Here is a 17,839-nt window from a genome sequence, read left to right on the forward strand (position 1 = left end):
TCTGACTTTGTACTTGCTTCAGAAAGACTTCTTTTAATTCTTCAATGCTTCACAAATATTTCTAGGAAAGACAAGTATAATAAGCATTGATAAATGTTTATTAAGGGCATATCTAGACTTGCAAGTTAACTGGAATTAACACTGGAGTTAATTTAGAGCAAGCAATAGTTGTGGAACAACTCCATAGGAAAAAAATGGATTCTGTAATAAAATTACCTCATTCTCATGTTCAACACTTGAACTGTTTTGAGTAACAGGAGATAAATGAGAACAAAGCATGTTTGTTCCAGTTTGTGGGATCATTACTTTACTTAGGAATGACAGCCTAGGGAATTCAAAATGAAATGAGGGATGTGAAAATACCTTAAGGTGTCTCCAAGAATCTTGAAGTTGCATAAATACAGACTCAGATGCCAGCAGCCCTTTTTAAACCAACACTACACTGACACTTTCCAAAGGCCTGTGTAATGCAGGTGCTACACATGGGCACTGCACCCCCACACACAAAAGAAGGGGTTTTTTTACAAGGATGCCATCACCCATGCACCTTGAGTACAGGGTGCATTCACTCAGCAGGAGGTCTGGGATTATTGTCTGGTTTGGGAAAGTTATAGCAAATTCTTTGGTAGGGAAACAAAACCAGATGTTGCCAGTATCTTCACTTCTCCTCTGCTCTTACATATTGGGAACAAAAGAGAAACTTAGAGTCCTTGTGCCATCTGACTGTCAGGATCAGCTTCTTGGTGGAAGAATTGAGTGCTCTTCCCATGAAGAGAAGGCAGCTGTACCTCTCACAATGATAAGGGGGTTTTGAGCCTCGGTGTTGCTTGGTTTTAACATCTGTCCTTGGCTGTTAGCTGAAACCTGTGCCAAGAGACACAGCACTGATGACACCGAGGGGTTAAACCTTAGTATTTCTCTGTTCCAAGTACGGGGTTTGGGGCAAAGATTAAAATGAGACCAGGAGCCCAGGGCAGAAAGGCCTGGTGACATGTGCTGAGCAGGCCCACACCACAGCTGCAATAGTGCCAAACTTTTACCACTAGCCTAGGAAAAGCCATACCCCTGCCTTCGCTGCCAGAACACTGTACCTAACAGGAGAACTGCTTCAAAAGAGAGTCAGAAAACTACTTGTCGCTTAAGCCACCAAGCAAATTGAAGCTCTGCAGAGAGCATTTTTCCTTTAGCAGAAAAGCAGACATGTGGCATTCTGCTCCACACCCTAGTTTTGGTAACTGCACTAAAATAAAGGGGGTAATGGCAGAAAATGTGTGAAGCTGTCCCTCATGCAATCCCTCTGTTTTGTCAAGATCCAAAAATCAATCTTAGCATAGAGTTTATTCAAGAAATATTTAAAGCAAGTAACCTCAAACCCACAGACTAAAATCATAATAGGAGCAAGATGATGCAAGTGTACAAGATGTAGGCATTGGCTATTTAAATGCTTCCTGCTGTAGATTTCACTTCCATATAATTCCAAAGATAAAATCTAATGTAGAAAGAAAAAGCAATGTAATGCCTCACATTTCAAGCCCACTGGAATAAAGGAACTGGGATAAAAGCAAACTTACTATTCCATAAACAACCTGATTAATATACATTGTAAAATTCATAACATTATAAGCAGTTATAATCACTGAATTAAGCAAACTATATAGACGATAACATTAGTCTAAAACCAAAATTTCCATAATAATATCAGGTTTCCTGTTTAGAACAGACTTTTTCATCTTAACAAAAAATGTATTTTGAATTACCTTTTCAAGCAATGGACGTTTCACCTAGCTTCAGGACAATAGCCTATTCTTAAATTTATTACTGTTTAACTTTAAGGAACACCTAGGAATAGTGAACTGAATAAGTAACAGTCTGGCATTAGGATATCTGGTCTGGCCTCCAAGTGCTCCCCTATTTGCTGTCCTGTGTTTTTTGTCTTGTTAGATATACATTAACCTGTTAGACTGACCTTTGCTTCCCTCCCAGTCCCTACAACACATTACAATTCTTTAAAAAGACATCTTGGGAGAGACTGCTTTTTGGTAATCCTCCTCAGTTGAGCTCTACAGACTGGTCTGGCATGCATTGTGTACCTGCATCTGTCATGAAAATTTGATGACAAATCATCTGTTTCCTGACAGAGAGGCTGCACTGACTTCAAGTTCCCACAAAATGTTTTTGTCCACCAGGAAGAAAAACATTTCTCTATTGCAGTGATCATTTTCAAACTTCAATCCTCCATTTGATTTAGTCTGTATTATCATTTATTTGTATTATAATTTTTCTGGATCAATTAAAGCCTGTTGTAAAATGCATCTTCTCTATCATCTTTTGGGAAAATGTAAAGAGACCAGAACTAATGAAAGGAATGAAAGCAAATGTTTCACAGTAACAATGCTGTTTTCAGAGGGTGAGAAATGAAGATCCTTTTTAAGGCTGACCTACCCCAGTTTGTTTAAAACTAAGCTGAACTTGAACTGATAAACTACTCTTTTGAGATTAACCTGAATAGTGTACATTCAGTAAAACACTGTAAATGTAAACATACCTGAATTGGAGTCAAACTTTGTTTCTGACCTGAAAAAGAAAATAAAAAGATCATAAGTTACAAGAACTGCTTTATGCCATAAAAGCCATTTGTCAAACTGATCCCTCCAGCAAATACCATCTTTAATCAGACTGTCTAACTCTGTACATTAACATTTAATGCATTCAAAGGCATTTGAACCCAAATAATGACTATTATCTTTAATATTTTACTGTTTTATATGCTGTAGTTACAAAGAAAATATTTTGAAAGGCAGATCACTAAATGAAGAAAATAAAATAAAAATTTGAATTAGGATTAAATTATATACTGTGAATCATAGCATACAGTTGTTTGTATGAATTAAATAGTTTCCATTCATTTTCATTTTTGAAAAGTCATTAGGAGGATTTAATTCATTCATGGATGTTTCCAATCTATTTTTGAAGCAGATACTGTTTCATTAATGTCATATGTATTGTATCCAATGATCTGTACTTAATTGTGCAACATCCTAGGAGGTTTTTGTTTGTGTGTGTCTTCAATTTACTCATTCTGCACATAGGAGTAAGTGGTTTGATTTTCTTAAAAGTGGAAAGTGGGGGGTGGGAGAGAGGAAGGGAGCCAGACCCAAATTTTAACTTGTTTTAAAGTCTTTGCAAAAAGACAATGATGTGTGCATTATGCACCATTAGCTTTGGTCGTGCACTGCAGATTTTTTTCTCCCTAACAAGTAGTGTTTTCTTCTAAGGGCTTAGCACTTAGCAAATGAACCCTATAACCTGTATATTTAATAAAAGGAAGAAAAAATTAGCCCTTGTGGGAACATCATGTTTCAGATATCGGTTAATAATACTTGTAAATGTAGAAGCCTTTGAAGGTCTCAATTCAACTGTGGGAAAACTTAAGTTGGGTAATTACTCAAGATGCTGCTGATGTGCTGTCAAGCAGAATTAACCCTACGACTAGGGCTATCTACACAATCTGCTACAAGACAGCATTGTCTATATTGAGCTCTCAAACCAATTAACAGGCATGTTCCAATCAGATTTATATCGCCCACTACAATCAGTTGCACACATGGCCATGGCTGTCACAGCAGGACACAAGGTCTGACCAGCAGGAGACCTGTTAAAGCATGTTACGTTGGCAGCAAAATGCATTTCCCCAGAAATTCTAAGGAGGAAGCACAATGTTGGGTCCTTCTACATTGCATCAAGGAAGGGATGTATTTTTGGGAAGTTACAGTCCTTCTTTTTTCAGCAACAAATAACTGAAGCTCAAAAACTAACTGCAGATTTATTTTCAACTTTCATTTTATAAGCTTCTACATGCTGTTACATGCAGTCTATATTTTTATATAACTCGTATTGTAATTATATACCAAATATCTATGCTACAGCAAATAAATATAAAATCAATTATAATTTGAAAAATTAACAGGTTCACACTATTAAAGTCATCAGAAAGGAAACAACTCTCTTCTCCCATCCTGCTCATTCTGCACCTTCCTCCAGTGCTCACAATATTTTGTCTTAAATATAACTCTCGGGAGATGAAAAGGTGAGAGGGAAAAGACATATTTTCATAATTTATATTTTTAGTACCACCAAAAGCACTGAACAAAGAAAGCACGTTGCTGACATGCCTTCGCAAATATCAGCAGCAGTAACTGCCCAGGGCACCAGCCCGTGCTCAGTTTGGCAGTATAATTCAATTGGTATTTACACCACAGGATGAAGTCCCCACCCTGTGAAATGTGGTAACCTGGGGGAAATTCCACTGAGTTGGAATTAAAGCGACTTGGTGTTTTATTTACAATGTTCTCCTCAAGCTGCTGTATACCTGCATATGCTATTCTCTCTTGCTTATCACAGTATCAGCAGCACCTCACTACCTACATAGTCAGACACAATGTATGAATCGCACCCTCAGCGTCAGTTTATCTGCACAATCAACTTCTCGTTGCCTAAACTGTAGACACTCTCTATTAGTAGGTCAAAGAGAGCTCTTGCTTCTCAGCCTGAATGCCTTGTTATGGACATATGCACTGCAATTTGTGGCTTCAACAAACTGGCCCAAGGGCCAAGGTGGCAGAGCGTGCATGGGAGGAGGGTCACAGGGGTCACTGGGCACTGTAATTAGTACCAAAGCTCCAAACAGTCATAAATTACTGGACAACACATCAGAAAACTGATATGGGGGTGATAAATGAATCGAACTTTGTCTGGCAACAGCAGAATAGTTATGAAGGAAAACACAACATGGGAGGTAGTACTAGGAGCCATCAAGAGGAGGAGGGTCACCTGTGTTATGGTCACCATTTCCCCTTGGGAAAACCATGTAAAATTTAGGACACAATATTACCGAAACTGTTAGAGATCTTAATAAGGCACAGAAAAAGTGGAAGAAAATAATGAAGCATCTTTAGCATTGTAAATAAGCAACTAGTGGCAAATGTGAGAGAAACAGTCTGCAAGAACACAGTCACCTTGGCTACTTGAAGGAATGACAAAGCTTACAGCCATTTTAATGAAAGCAGCATTTTCCCTTCTTCCAGGATTTATATCTGCTTCTCAACAGCATGTTAGGCAAAATGTCAGAAACTAATTGTGCATAGGTGTTAAAAATGCTCAATTAAAATATGGTCATTAAATAGGAAAAAATTAAATACTGAAAGTACATTCCAAAGGGATGTTCTGCCACAAACAAAAATATTCACTCTGACTCCTTTATACTTTTAAAGCTACATTAACTAGAAGGAAAAAACTCCTCAGTACATTGTTTGTTACCATAGCACATACTCTGATGTCCAACCTAAGCATCCTACCAGGCAAGATGCACATTACATAGCCAGGTCCTGACTGTACAAATTGTCTCTTATCAATTAGCACAACCAGAGGGGAGCACCCTAACACCATGCCCCACCCTCCCACCCCCAAATGAACACATAATAGCTTTCTGCATATTTTCTCTACTTCTGTCTCTTATAAAGGAGTATTCTGAAAGCCAGGTAATCATTCCTACATATCTTTGGAAAGGAGTCTATATGCATAAAGAGGAACAAGAGGGTATTTATAAAGTGCTATTCATTTCTAACTTCGATATGGCTCAAATACACACAACACATGGCAATACCAATGTCAGGTAGGCTCAGCTACCAACACACAATATGCAAGGAAATGGTGAGCTACTGGAAAGATGTAGCTAAGCACAATACTTGCAAAGGTGCCAGGAATAATTAAGTCAAACACAAACAATAGAATATATGATAGTCATTTTATCTGTCCTGCAAAGAGGTGCAGGGTTTCTACCTGTTTTTTCTAAAAGACTTCATATACCAGATCTTCCAAGTACTAAGAAAGAGTGAGAAATGGAGTAATGATAATCATCATGTGTTTCTATAGTCTGAATTTTAAACTACTGCCTTACTAAGTATGACTAAACTGCAGCTGTTCAGTGCCACAAATTGCAGTGTCAACAGACACACCAGAGCTGAAGTTAACACAGATCTGCTACTTGCCAGGGAAGCAGGCCTTTGTCAAAGAGAGAGGAAAGAGGACTTACTGCAGAATCTCTGCTGCTGTGTTACAACTGCCTTTCCTTTTACCTTTCATGATGAAGGTTTGTATAGGTTTTGTTGAGGGAACATAGGGAACAGCCTTTGGAAGTCCCACAACTCTCTCAGAAAGTACTCTGCAGTTCTGATCCTTGCATTTTAACATGGAAAAAGTAATTTATTCCTTTTGGCTTTACTAGGCCTTTGCATTAGCAGTTTATACCAGGCTGCTCCTTTGCAAGGCTGTGTTTCAAGTGTGCTAAACAGAACATTGGTAGGGGCAGACATTCAATATACTACTTCTCTCTGAAAAGGACTGATAAAGATCTGTTACAGTCATAAAGATGATGCATCATTGTAGGATCATATTTACAGGAAAATGGACATGTACTAAATGAACTAGCCTATAGTTAAAAAATATTCTAGTCCAGAGAGTTACCATGTTGTTTGTAATAGTATTAGTATTAATGATTGTACCATGTATACTTAAAGGACTTATGAACATGCTTGAGAATACTATAAATCATGTGAGAGTGCTTTGTTTTCTCTCCTTACACCTTTGGTATTTGATTTTCAAAGAATTTTATTCCATATTAGCATGGGCAGTTTGCTGAAGGGATGATGGTCTAGCAGGCTCCTGATGCAATCCAAGCCAGCCCACGTCCTGGTCCAGGTGACTGATCAGGATACAATCAATCCTCTCTCTCCCATGTTTGCCTCCCAGTGGTACAGAATATACCTAGCTGCAGTATCTGTGCTCCTGCTGCAGCATTGCTAGCAAGCTAAAGAAGGCCAGGACAGTAATGCTCAGTTGTGAACATATCCCTGGACACTGCACTGGCCCTTACCATGCTGATGAGAACCCTAGACAGGACCTAGACAAACTGCAGGCCAGGGACCATTCCCCAAAAGCAGAATGAACCAGGTCACTTGGTTTCAGAGTAAGGAATTGATGTTAAAAATGCAAGCCATGTCTGGTCACTTGACTCTAGGGCCAGAGAATAGACTTTTGTCCAATTTGTTAAGTATAAACATAACCCTTCTGAAAATGTAAACCATTACTTGGAAAGCAGTCACTGATCATACTCATGAGGTGAAGCTCCAGATAGCTTCTGGAAGCTCCTGAAAGTCAAGGTCCCAGAATGAAAAATGCAGCAATATTGCAATGTAAAAATAAATACCTGATGTAACTACTTAGGAATTTATAAGACCCCCACCATCAGGGAATTTGAGAAGTCCCCAAGCTTTAAGAACCAAGCAGAAAGAGCAAAGTTGGGCTTGTTGCTGTGTTGTGGCCAGGGGGACAGATCCTGTGGTGTCTCAGGCAGTAAACTAGTAACAGATATTTTCCAGAGCTGGACATCCCCAATGCTTGTCGCTCTTCAACCCTCATGTGGATTCTCAGTTACAATACAACAATATATATTATTTACAATAATTTTATCTGCTATAATCTACTAACATAGTTGAACTCTTGTTCAGGCCTCTCCTCAAAGAGAGCTTGAGTATGCTCTCTTTCCTGATTTTCTTATTGCTTTAAGGACTTAGTATCTTTGAGGTTTAACAACTACTTCCCTGAAAAATCTGGCTGAAATTGGCAAATAGATTAAATGATACAGTTTTATTATTACAGAAGGATTGACATAGAGTCAGCATTAAACTGTACTAATTCCTTAACAAGCCTGGTTGAAGAAAAAAATTCACTATTGACAGATGATGTGATAAATTCTGTTCTGCATACTGATGAAAAGCCAAATGCAAAATGAGCATTTTAACATCAGGGAATTATTTAGGTTGGACTATACTTTTAAGATCATTAAAGGTCCAACCATTAATCAAGCACTGCCAAGTTCACCACTAAACTTTGTTTCTAAGTGCCACATCTACATGTCATTATATACCTCCAGTGATGGTGAAGAGAGTCTCTGGGTAAGTTCAGTCCAGAGAGACAGAATGTCTTTAATGTGAGAGCTAAAACCAGATAAATATAGAAATATATACCTTCTGCAGTCATAATCCATAACAATCTACCCTACCTGATTTTTACTTGAGGTACATATGTGCACATAGTAAATCATAAAGGAGGTTAAAACCAGCTGAAAATTACTTCTTCCAAGCAGAGTGACTGATGAACAGTCAATACAAAGCAGAGTAAATTTCAAACAAGGGAAAAATATATCAGACTTAAAAGTTTACAAATAATACATTGTACTTTTACACTGAACACAGCAATGAAATTCATACTAGAATCAGTATCCATACATATGGTAAAGGACATGACCATGGTTTATTAAATATGGAATAGATTGTCTCCTATGGCAGTAGCACGAGTCATGGATTTCACTCAGGTCCATTTTAACCTCCTGTTTCCATGGCTATGGACAGAATGGTATTTTTGAATAACGTATAAGAAAGTGCCTTGAAAAATTAAAGTAGGCACAACCTTGCAAAAGCAGTTGGCCTTAGAAAACACTGAGGATTTGGGTGGCATCAGTGGCTCTTTGTGAACTGATATAGAAAAACACAACCGTGCTGTGGAGACTGTCCAGCCATGATAAATGTGGCTGATAAAAAATTAATACAAGTGTCTATGGTTGATAAGTATAAGGACTTTTTCTTTGGCTTATTAGTTGTCTGTCAGATCCAACTTCTGCACTGAGACATGCTCCAGCCACATCAGGTGAGGTCCAGTGAAGAGAAAGACATGAAAAAACACCCTAGAGAAAGGTGGGGGCAGCAGGGCTCCTTCTTTTAGCATAAGCCTACAGCTAGATTGGATTAAGTGTAACACAAAACTGCATAAGGACCGGCTTGCAGGAAAGGATATTCTTGAGATTAGTTTATTGGCTCTCTCATTTATTGCTTTTTTAGGCAGCTGTACTGGGATGTAGGAGACTGCATGGCGTGAAAGTTCAGAGATGGAATAATAAGATTCAATAGCATGATTATGCATTTTATGTGTGAGGCACCTTTGATTGTGGAAAAAGTTAAAGCATGTCCTCCATAAAGCTTGGGAGGTTTCTCATAACACTAGTACAAGTAGGTAGATGAAGAGATGTGACATTCCTAATTGTTTCTTTTATCTTCCTTGTGATAGAGACAAAGTTCTATTTTAAAGACTTACCAAAAAACAGGTCTTTCATCTGGAGTGTAAAATTCATATGTTTCCTGACCTCATGTGTCACATGGTAATGAAACAACGTAAATCAGAAATGTTAAAAGTTGAAGTTTGTTAATATTACTGCTGAAGCTCCAGTCTCTTTCCTAGTTAAACTGACAGGTCCATAGTCCAAATATATATATTTACAGATTACAACGACATAAAGACAAAAAAATTAATGGACATCAATGAGAAACAAATGTAAATGCAAGTTTCAGATAACTATTTGGAAATTACAAAAAGAAACCACCAAAAAAATTCCACACCATCACAAAAATTGCTCACATTTTAAATGAGCAAATAGACTTTCTTTGTATTGTACTACTATCTTACTCCTAAGGAAATACTTCAGTAATTTACATTTTGTGGTGAAAATGTAAAAAGCGTGTATTTTGCATTCTCTTATCTATGTTTCCTTCTCACTTTTTTTTAGCTGTCTGGGCTGAATCAGTGACCAAGATTCAGAAATCTATCTTCACTGGTTGAGGAAGACATCATATACTGATATTCTGAGGTCAATAAACAAAAGAAGAGGGACTCCTACTGGCTTCTTCATTTTTTCCCACAGTTGTCAGCCACTTCAGAAAAACTGGCTGAATTAGATGTAGGCCAGAGGTAGCAAGACTTCATAAGGCAACACAAAGACTTTGGGGGGACTGAGTTAAGGCCAATCTACTCTCAGGACACAATAGGTCAGGTGTTTTCTTCAGGTGCCCACTGGCCTGGGAATTATTAAAATTAAAAAATAACTTCCCTCTTTCTCTCTTTCCTCCCATAAAATCCACAGGAGTCTCAAAGAGAATCTGAAAACAGAGACATTTCCATGTAGCTCATTTTAAAAAGAGAAATCCAACTCATTAACTCAAGACTATGCCAGAGCAAACTGTACACTTGAGATAATCACAGATAAGTCTCATATTGCAGTTTTTTCCCATCATAAAGCTATTTTGAAGGCAACAGGAAACTAGTTCACATTAATGTATGAATACTACTGCTGTCCAAAATTCACCCCACAAAAAACCCCTACTCTTTCTCCATCAGATGATAGAAAGGAAGCCAGTCTTGAAGGTAGAAGGTGAAATCCTAACTCCATTGTATTCATTTGCTAAATATGAATTTGCTTCAACAGAGCCAGGATCTCCCCACAAAAGATTTAGCTATAGTAAGCAGTGGAATGTCTAAACAGCAGAGTAGAAAAATGAGTTATGGAGAGTTTGGATCCCTACTTTGCACCCGCAAGCCAAGGACCATAGTAACATATGACATGAGACTATTGTCTTGGCTATGTCTGTAACCATCAGATTTTCAACCCAAAAGATTCACATTATTACCAGTTTCTGCAGGTAATCCTTCTGACAGAGGAATCAGACATTACAGAGATGAGGTGCTTCTTTCATTTACAGTCAATCTCCTGAGGACAACTATCACTACCACATCTGGTGATTCTAGAACTACATCAATTGTATTTTTCTTTAACCTATTACTGGCACAATATTCTGTACTATTAGTGCTATCCTGACCATCCTGCCTCATGCTCTTTTAAAGGTACCTCTTTAAGTACAAGGGACTAAGTTAGGTTGAACTGAGGGGGAAAAAAAGAAAAAATTAAATTCTTCATCAGAATGAACACAAGCAGCCAGAAATAAAAAAAACACATAAACAACAACTGAATCTGTGCAGAACAATGCAGTGATCAAGGGAATTCAATCAGCACTGCTTCTAGCATCAAATTTAGGGCTATAATTCCCACAGTACTTCTAAAGAGTATTTTTAAACCAGTTCTCCATGTGTGCTAATTTGGATGAATAGAAATTCAATAAGTAATGAAATTTTACACAGTTTTGTTTTCTTAACTGCTTGAATTCTAAGAAAAATGCATCTACTTTTTTCTCCATCACCAACTAAAATGCTGTATGTAAAATTCAGCATTGCCACCTGGTATCTCTTAAAGCTACCTGTAAGTAATTCTAACAGACAAACCTCAGTATTGGTTGACACAGTGAAAGACTGTTACAATTACTCAGCAGAGCTGCATATAGAAAAAAAAATTACTAATTTTTTTTCCTGTCATACTTCCTCTTTTACCTGAATGTCATCTTCCTATCTTATTTATCCTAATTTTTTATATTTGCTATAAGATTAATTTTACTACAGCATTATTTACATTGCTTCTCTTGTATTCCTTAAAAGGTGGAATGACTTTACCATTCTGTGATTTTATGAAATGACCTTATACAATTATGTATGAAATATATACAAGATTATACATAACCTAAGAGACAGAAATCTCGAAACTATATTTAGCATACTCACTTGAATAAAGGAGTTCCACAAACAACACATTTGTATATTCCTTGAGCTTTATGGTGTGTGTACTCCCCCTCAAAGGCACTGGGAAAACAACAACACCACATTTTAAAATTAAATACAGGAATTCCTTTTTTTTTAATTTTTAAAGTAGCTGAGTTTTTAGAAAAATGTTATAGAAGAAGCCCACGATTTCTAAGTTGGCAGCTGTTTTTTATTAAAGGTAGCAAATAAAGCAGGCTCAGGAAAAGGGGAATGTCCTCGTTAGTGTGCCTCGGATGTTACGCATCATGCAAAAGGAAGCAAATTGTCCCATAGTTCAAAGGCTGGAACAACAACAAAACCAAAAAGGATAAAACAGAAGTCTTCCCCTATCTGGCAAGTGAAATGTCAAGTCTTTGTAAACACGGATTGTGTGGCATGTAGCTCAACCTGCCGCACATCGCTGTGTCCACGTCTGGGCCGCGTGCAGGGCTCGGTGTCTGCAGTGGAGAGAGGTGTGAGGCACTGCAGAGCTGTGGTGCTGGGTCAGGCCAACGCCGGCTGCCTGGGCGGCACAGACATTGTAGCTGAAAATGAAATAATTGGTCCAGGATTTCAAGCTGTGCACGCCTTATATTTTCAGTTGAAAAGCAATATTCCAGCTTTAAGGGAATATTTTTCTAAGTTAACAATCTAAAAGGCTAGGAGGTCATTCACCTAATACGAATCAGCTGCGCTAGCCCAACAAAAAGCCTATGTGCTCAGCAGCTTGTTTTTATTATCCTTTCACCCTTTTTATGAGGTCCAATTTTTTTTATAAACAGGATTTTTAAGAATGACCTAATCTCCGATTGTTTGTGTGCATTAAATCATGTTGTTGGTCTTGTACACAAGAGCACGGAGGGCTGAGGGGAGGCAAGGCAGGTTTCCCAGCAAAGGCAATCGTCCCCCTGCCCTGCCAGGGCTACGGCAGGATGGAGAGGGCTGGGGTGGAGAGGGGGACTGTCCCCACCAGCCTCTCTGGCACGTTCAGCCACCAAATTCAGCGCTGTCAGGAAGAGGTTTGCCTATTAACCAGGACCCCACGTGCAGCGGGGAGTCCTTTCAGCTCATGAATGAAAACAAGCAGTTACATCATTAGTACGTTTAGAGCAGAGGTAAAGCCAGGGCCTTGCGCCAAGCTCAGTGGTATAAATTAGACAACAAAAAATGGCTGGGCCTTGGCAAGTTACCTTTGGCTGGAATCAGCTGAGAGAGAGAGACTTTATTCACTAAAAACAATCTTGGAAGTCTGTCCTTTTTTTTCCCCTCCAGGACTTAAGGCTGGGTTCCAGCGACTAAAGCCATGTGAGGGCAGTTATTGAAAATTTTTGACATTCCAACCACAAATGAGCCAATAAATACCTTCTCCACATGTGCTTCAAAAAGAAATTGGAGTGGGGTGGAAAAGAACTAAATTATGCTACCTTCTTTCTGCAGCCAAAACGTCTATACTTACAATGGCCACCTTCAAAACTCCAGCCTCCTGGCACAGGGCTATTTCCCTCATGGTTCTGCTTACTGCGATGTCTTCCAAAAAAAGTGTACCTAAACCACTATTACTTCCACATGTTTTGTAGTAAACTAAAAACAGACTGTAACTATGAGCCTGGTGACTTTATAAGACATGTAGTGTTCATTAAAAGAAAAAGTCACACAAGACCCTTGGCGCTGGCCCCCCTGTTGCAGATGCTTGTCTTTGCAGTAGTGTTAATTTGTAGGGGTTAGTAAACAAGTGTAGAAATCTTGGAAGAAGAAGAAAACAACCAACAAAACTTGGTAGGGAAGGTGAGGAAACAGCAGTAAGAGGAGGGGTGGAAAAGAAAGATGCCTGTGTTTTTAGATCTGAGTTTTTTTCATCCTGCCTTACCTTTCAGTCCCCTTCTCCTGAGTGACATGGTACTGCAGGGGTGTCAGCCGCTTCCTCAGCTCTTCCTGGGAAAAGACCACCTTACAGTCCTTTTTATCCCTACATGACCCTGCAAAAGGAGAGGATATGGGAGAACGAGCCTTTTTAGCTTAAATCCTGAATAATTGCTTTGGCAGACAGCCACAGTATAGCTTCTGCATTCACTTGTCAATGACCAGGCTGGTCCCTAATGCACAAAGAATGGCTCAGCTGAACTGCAGCTGATTATTTATTCAAATATAAGTATAGAAAAGAATTTTTATGGAGAGCCAGGTGATTCCACTGGAGCAGTGACAATGTGCTACAGCCAAAGCCCTTTGGTGTGTTATACACTAAGTTGTTGCACACACAATCATTCACAAGAAAGTACCATTTTTCGACCATTAAAAAAAGATCTGCAAAAATCCCAACTACAGCTGAAACATTCTTTACAAGACATCTATATTGGAGACTTATGGTAATGGGCATATGATGTTTAGCCACAACATCTGGCAATTTCAGTACCCTTAAAAGTAGCTGAAAAACAATTCTAGCCTTCAGAATTACAGTAAGGTTAATTTAATTTCTAGTTGCATCCTCAACCTTTTCCCTGTTAAAAAAGTAGCTTTTTTCGTTTTTCACCGTTGAACCACTAGAATAGGAGTCCTAAGGAGTAATTTCTTTATGCACAAAGCTGTACAAGATTCAACTTGTTGTAAAATTTGTTGCAAAGGAGGGTTGCTGTTGAAATTGCCCTCCTCTGAAAATCCAATCTTAACACTTTGCTTAGTTGACACAGAAAATCCAAGGAGTACATAAGGATTACTGTAAAAAATAGATATTTGCATAGTGCAAAAATCCACACTGTGAAAGCAAAAAATAACAATAAGGTTACTTCTGGGTATGAAAATTCCCAAAGTAATAACATAAATTGCAAAATATTCAGGTAACTTTGATAAGCATTGGCAAAAACTAGCTGACAAAATGCAGCAGGGAAAAAGCACTCTAATTATGACAGTAATTAAAATATGGTGCAATAAGAAATAAACACTCCCGACGAAAATATTTTTTGCTAGAAATGTATATACACTCATAAAAAGACCAATTGTGTTCCCAAAGTAGAGGCAACAGAGCTACCCATCTGTGTGTCATTTAGTACAGGAGAGGCAATGGCAGGTTTAAATTACATGGTATTGGATTGCAATTTCCTAACATTGGATGCTTTTCTGCTTTTTTACCTTGAGTCATTACTAAGGAGCGTTCATAAAAAGTAGCTTAGAGCACAGATGCTTGCAAATCATTTAAGAAAAGATGTTTCTTTCTTCCTCCCCCTCTTCTTTTCTCAATTTTTTAATGTGTGGGGGTGGGTGAATAGGGGAGAGAGAAAAAGAATAATGCTGTTGGTCACTACCAACTAACCCTAGGAAGTATTTTCAGGAAGAAAAAAGTAAAATTGAAAACATCTGATTGAAGTAAATAGTGCAAACATAAAAAGCTTTACTAGTGAAAGAAAAGTATTGAAAAGCGACTTTATTTCATAGATTAGAAATTACTTTTGATCTAAACATTCTTAAAAACAGATTGTTTTCCACTCTGACCCATCTCATTAGCTGTGCTGCAGAGTCTTCGTTTTAATGGCAAGCTTTGAAAGAGCACTGCTGTATGCCTTTGTTAGCTTCAATCTTATTTGGGAGAGGGATAAAGATTTCATTCCAGGTCTCTTTGTTTGTCTTTCAAGAACCACTAAAGCAGTATTCACACAAATTTTGCAGGAATGTGCCCTGTGCCATAGCTTACAAATTATTTGGTTTTGGTGCACTTAAAGGTCACCTTCCAAATTAGCAAAATTTTCCTACATCCTGGCTTTTCAACCTTAAATGTAAATATTGTTTTCTAACTGTAAGTGAGGTTTGTTCTTTATAACATTTGGTTGCTTATTTAAGGATGTCAAACTCTGGAGGTTTTTATTCTCCAAATGTGCAGGACTCTAGGACTAATAAGTCTTTCAAAGTATAGCTAACAGAGAAAGGAAGCATATGCATTATATAAATAGCTATTGTTATCTTGCATTACGCAGCTCAGAAAGAAACTGAGAGACAGTCTTTTCTCTACAATTTCAGTTTAAAAAGTAGTCTAGAGAGCAACAAAGAATCTTACAAACCAACATCTTTCAATTTTTAAAATATCTACCATAATTTTAAAAAGTAAATTCATTTGCTCCATAACTGCTGCTGCTGCAAAAAGGCAAACTAAGCATAACTTCACTTTGAAAAAAGAGAAAATGCTGACTGTTTTTTAAAATAGTCAGTATTCCCCCTTTACATTCCTTAAATAATTTTTCATCTTATTTACAAATTTAATGTTCTCCAATCTATGGGTTTACTATATGCATAATAAAAGTTCTAGATGCCACATGATCCACAACAATGATCAGAAGTAGGAAGCGTGTTAAAAAAAAGATCTTTTGTATGCCTTGTTTTAATAATTAACCATATGTTTTATAATACAAGCAATTATTTATGTCTGCAGGGGAATTTTGCCAAACTACACTGAGGTAAAATGCAGCCAACCCCAATAAAGGATTCTCCAAGTTTGTAATTTGAGTATCGATCAAAAAAAAGTTGCACTACAAATTATAAAGAAAATCCCTTGGTCCAGTCTTCAGCATTCAAAAATGGGCCTATTTAATTAATTGTACTTACAATTTAACTGCTGGCAACAAACAGATAGCTCAGTAAATGGATCACACTATTTCCCTATTGCCGTGGAGGCAAGGAGGTAAAGCAAGACTCATCCCTGACTGTAGAGGATATAGGGGTATTTTATCTGAAATGGGGATAGCCTACAAGCTTCTATAAAAATGCAATTAATCCTAGAAAATACTAGATGAGATTCTAGGAATATATTCCGTCAATTAGGAAAAAAATTGCATGCAAGAGGGACAAAAGTGCATAATTTTTGGTAAAAGAGCATTTCCTTCTGGTTTTGCAGCTGCTCCTTCATGACATGAGATGACTGTCACATTCAAGGCAACTGTTTGTATCCTGGGAGGGGACAACATAAAGCTAAACAAAGATGCCCAATATAAGAAAAACTGCCACTAGTAATGGAGCTGTTACCGAGCTAATTATTAAACTAGAGAATAAATGGGCAGGCTGACCACCTTCCTCCATCTGGTTCTCCATAGATGGGATGAGGTTTGGGCTCTGGAAAGGGTCCATACAGGCAACAAAATGCTTCAGCAGCTTAGCCATAAAGGCAGGCTCAGAGTTCACTGGCAAATCACACAGTTTGAGGCAAATGAGAGAAAAGGTTATCAGTTCTACAAACAGCATTATATCAGTGTAGTTACTGATTAAAGGTGAGGCTAAATTAAATGCAGTATGAGAATAAGAGAGCCTGGATTCATAGGATCTATATTGGCACTCTTGTTCCTTGGAGATGGTGCTCTCAGCAATGACTTTTAGAAAAGGCCAGGACAGCTATGTTCTGAACTCCAGTTAGATGCAGCTGTTAAGAGGTAAACTGCCTGCAAAGACAGACAAAATCCCCTTTGATCCACTGCAGGATTGGAGGCAAGATTAAATCTCTCTAATCAGCACCCCATGGTGCCTTCTTTGGGGTTGGCACTCCTAAGAAAAGCAGTGTTCAGGCAGCTCCCTCAGCCCTCTGGCAGCAGCTACAGCAGCGCTAAAGGCACTTATGAACTTATGATCCTGGAGCAGGATGGAAGGCTTTGTGAGGAAAAGACCAGACTCACAAATCTTGACGGAAAAAAAAAATCAAAAAACAAAAAACCCCAAACCAAACCAAACAACAACAACAACAACAAAACAACACAACAACAAAAAACCCAAACAAACAAAAAAAAACCCCCCCAAAAAAAAACCCACACACAAAAAAAAACCTGAGAAGGGTGAAACAAACGTCAACAGAAACTCTTCTTGGAGACTTCACAGTATTCTTGTGTTTAGGAATGGGATTTTTTTTTCTGAAAAGCAAGGGAAGGCATGCTGCCATTTACTATTCACCTGCAGACTGTGGGCATTTCAGAGTTCAGCTCCGAAGTCTGCTGTACAAATTAAGTGAACAGAAGGTATTTTCTGAGTGTTGACCAGATACTGAAGACATTAAGCATCTCACCTCACATATAAATTCCAAATGACTTTTCAAACCTGTGGTTCATAACATTCCTTCCTTATAAGCAATCACAAGAAAATCAGCAACAAGATATGTTCAGACAGATGGACACAAGTTAGCAGACCATTACTCCTCAACTCAGCCCCTCACCTGTTCCAACACACTAGAGGTTGGTGATTAGTGTCTGACATGCCCTGAAATGTGGTGGCATTTTGCCTGATAGCTTTCCTATATCAAACA

At 38.2% G+C, this 17,839-nt stretch overlaps 1 protein-coding gene across 2 annotated transcripts in view; it reads right to left on the minus strand.

Annotated features, from left to right (window-relative positions):
* The window catches only part of MSRB3 (methionine sulfoxide reductase B3), a 59,183-nt gene that overhangs the window by 32,050 nt on the left and 9,294 nt on the right, over window positions 1-17,839 (minus strand). For both annotated transcript variants that reach the window (XM_005419238.2, XM_031055619.1), the window contains 3 exons: window positions 13,442-13,550; window positions 11,557-11,634; window positions 2,546-2,574 (listed from right to left, as the gene is read on the minus strand). In XM_005419238.2, the coding sequence (XP_005419295.1) occupies window positions 2,546-2,574; window positions 11,557-11,634; window positions 13,442-13,550 (216 nt within the window). The remainder of the gene's footprint in view (window positions 1-2,545; window positions 2,575-11,556; window positions 11,635-13,441; window positions 13,551-17,839) is intronic.

The sequence above is a fragment of the Geospiza fortis genome, unplaced genomic scaffold (assembly GCF_000277835.1).
Source record: "Geospiza fortis unplaced genomic scaffold, GeoFor_1.0 scaffold166, whole genome shotgun sequence".
NCBI lineage: Eukaryota > Metazoa > Chordata > Aves > Passeriformes > Thraupidae > Geospiza > Geospiza fortis.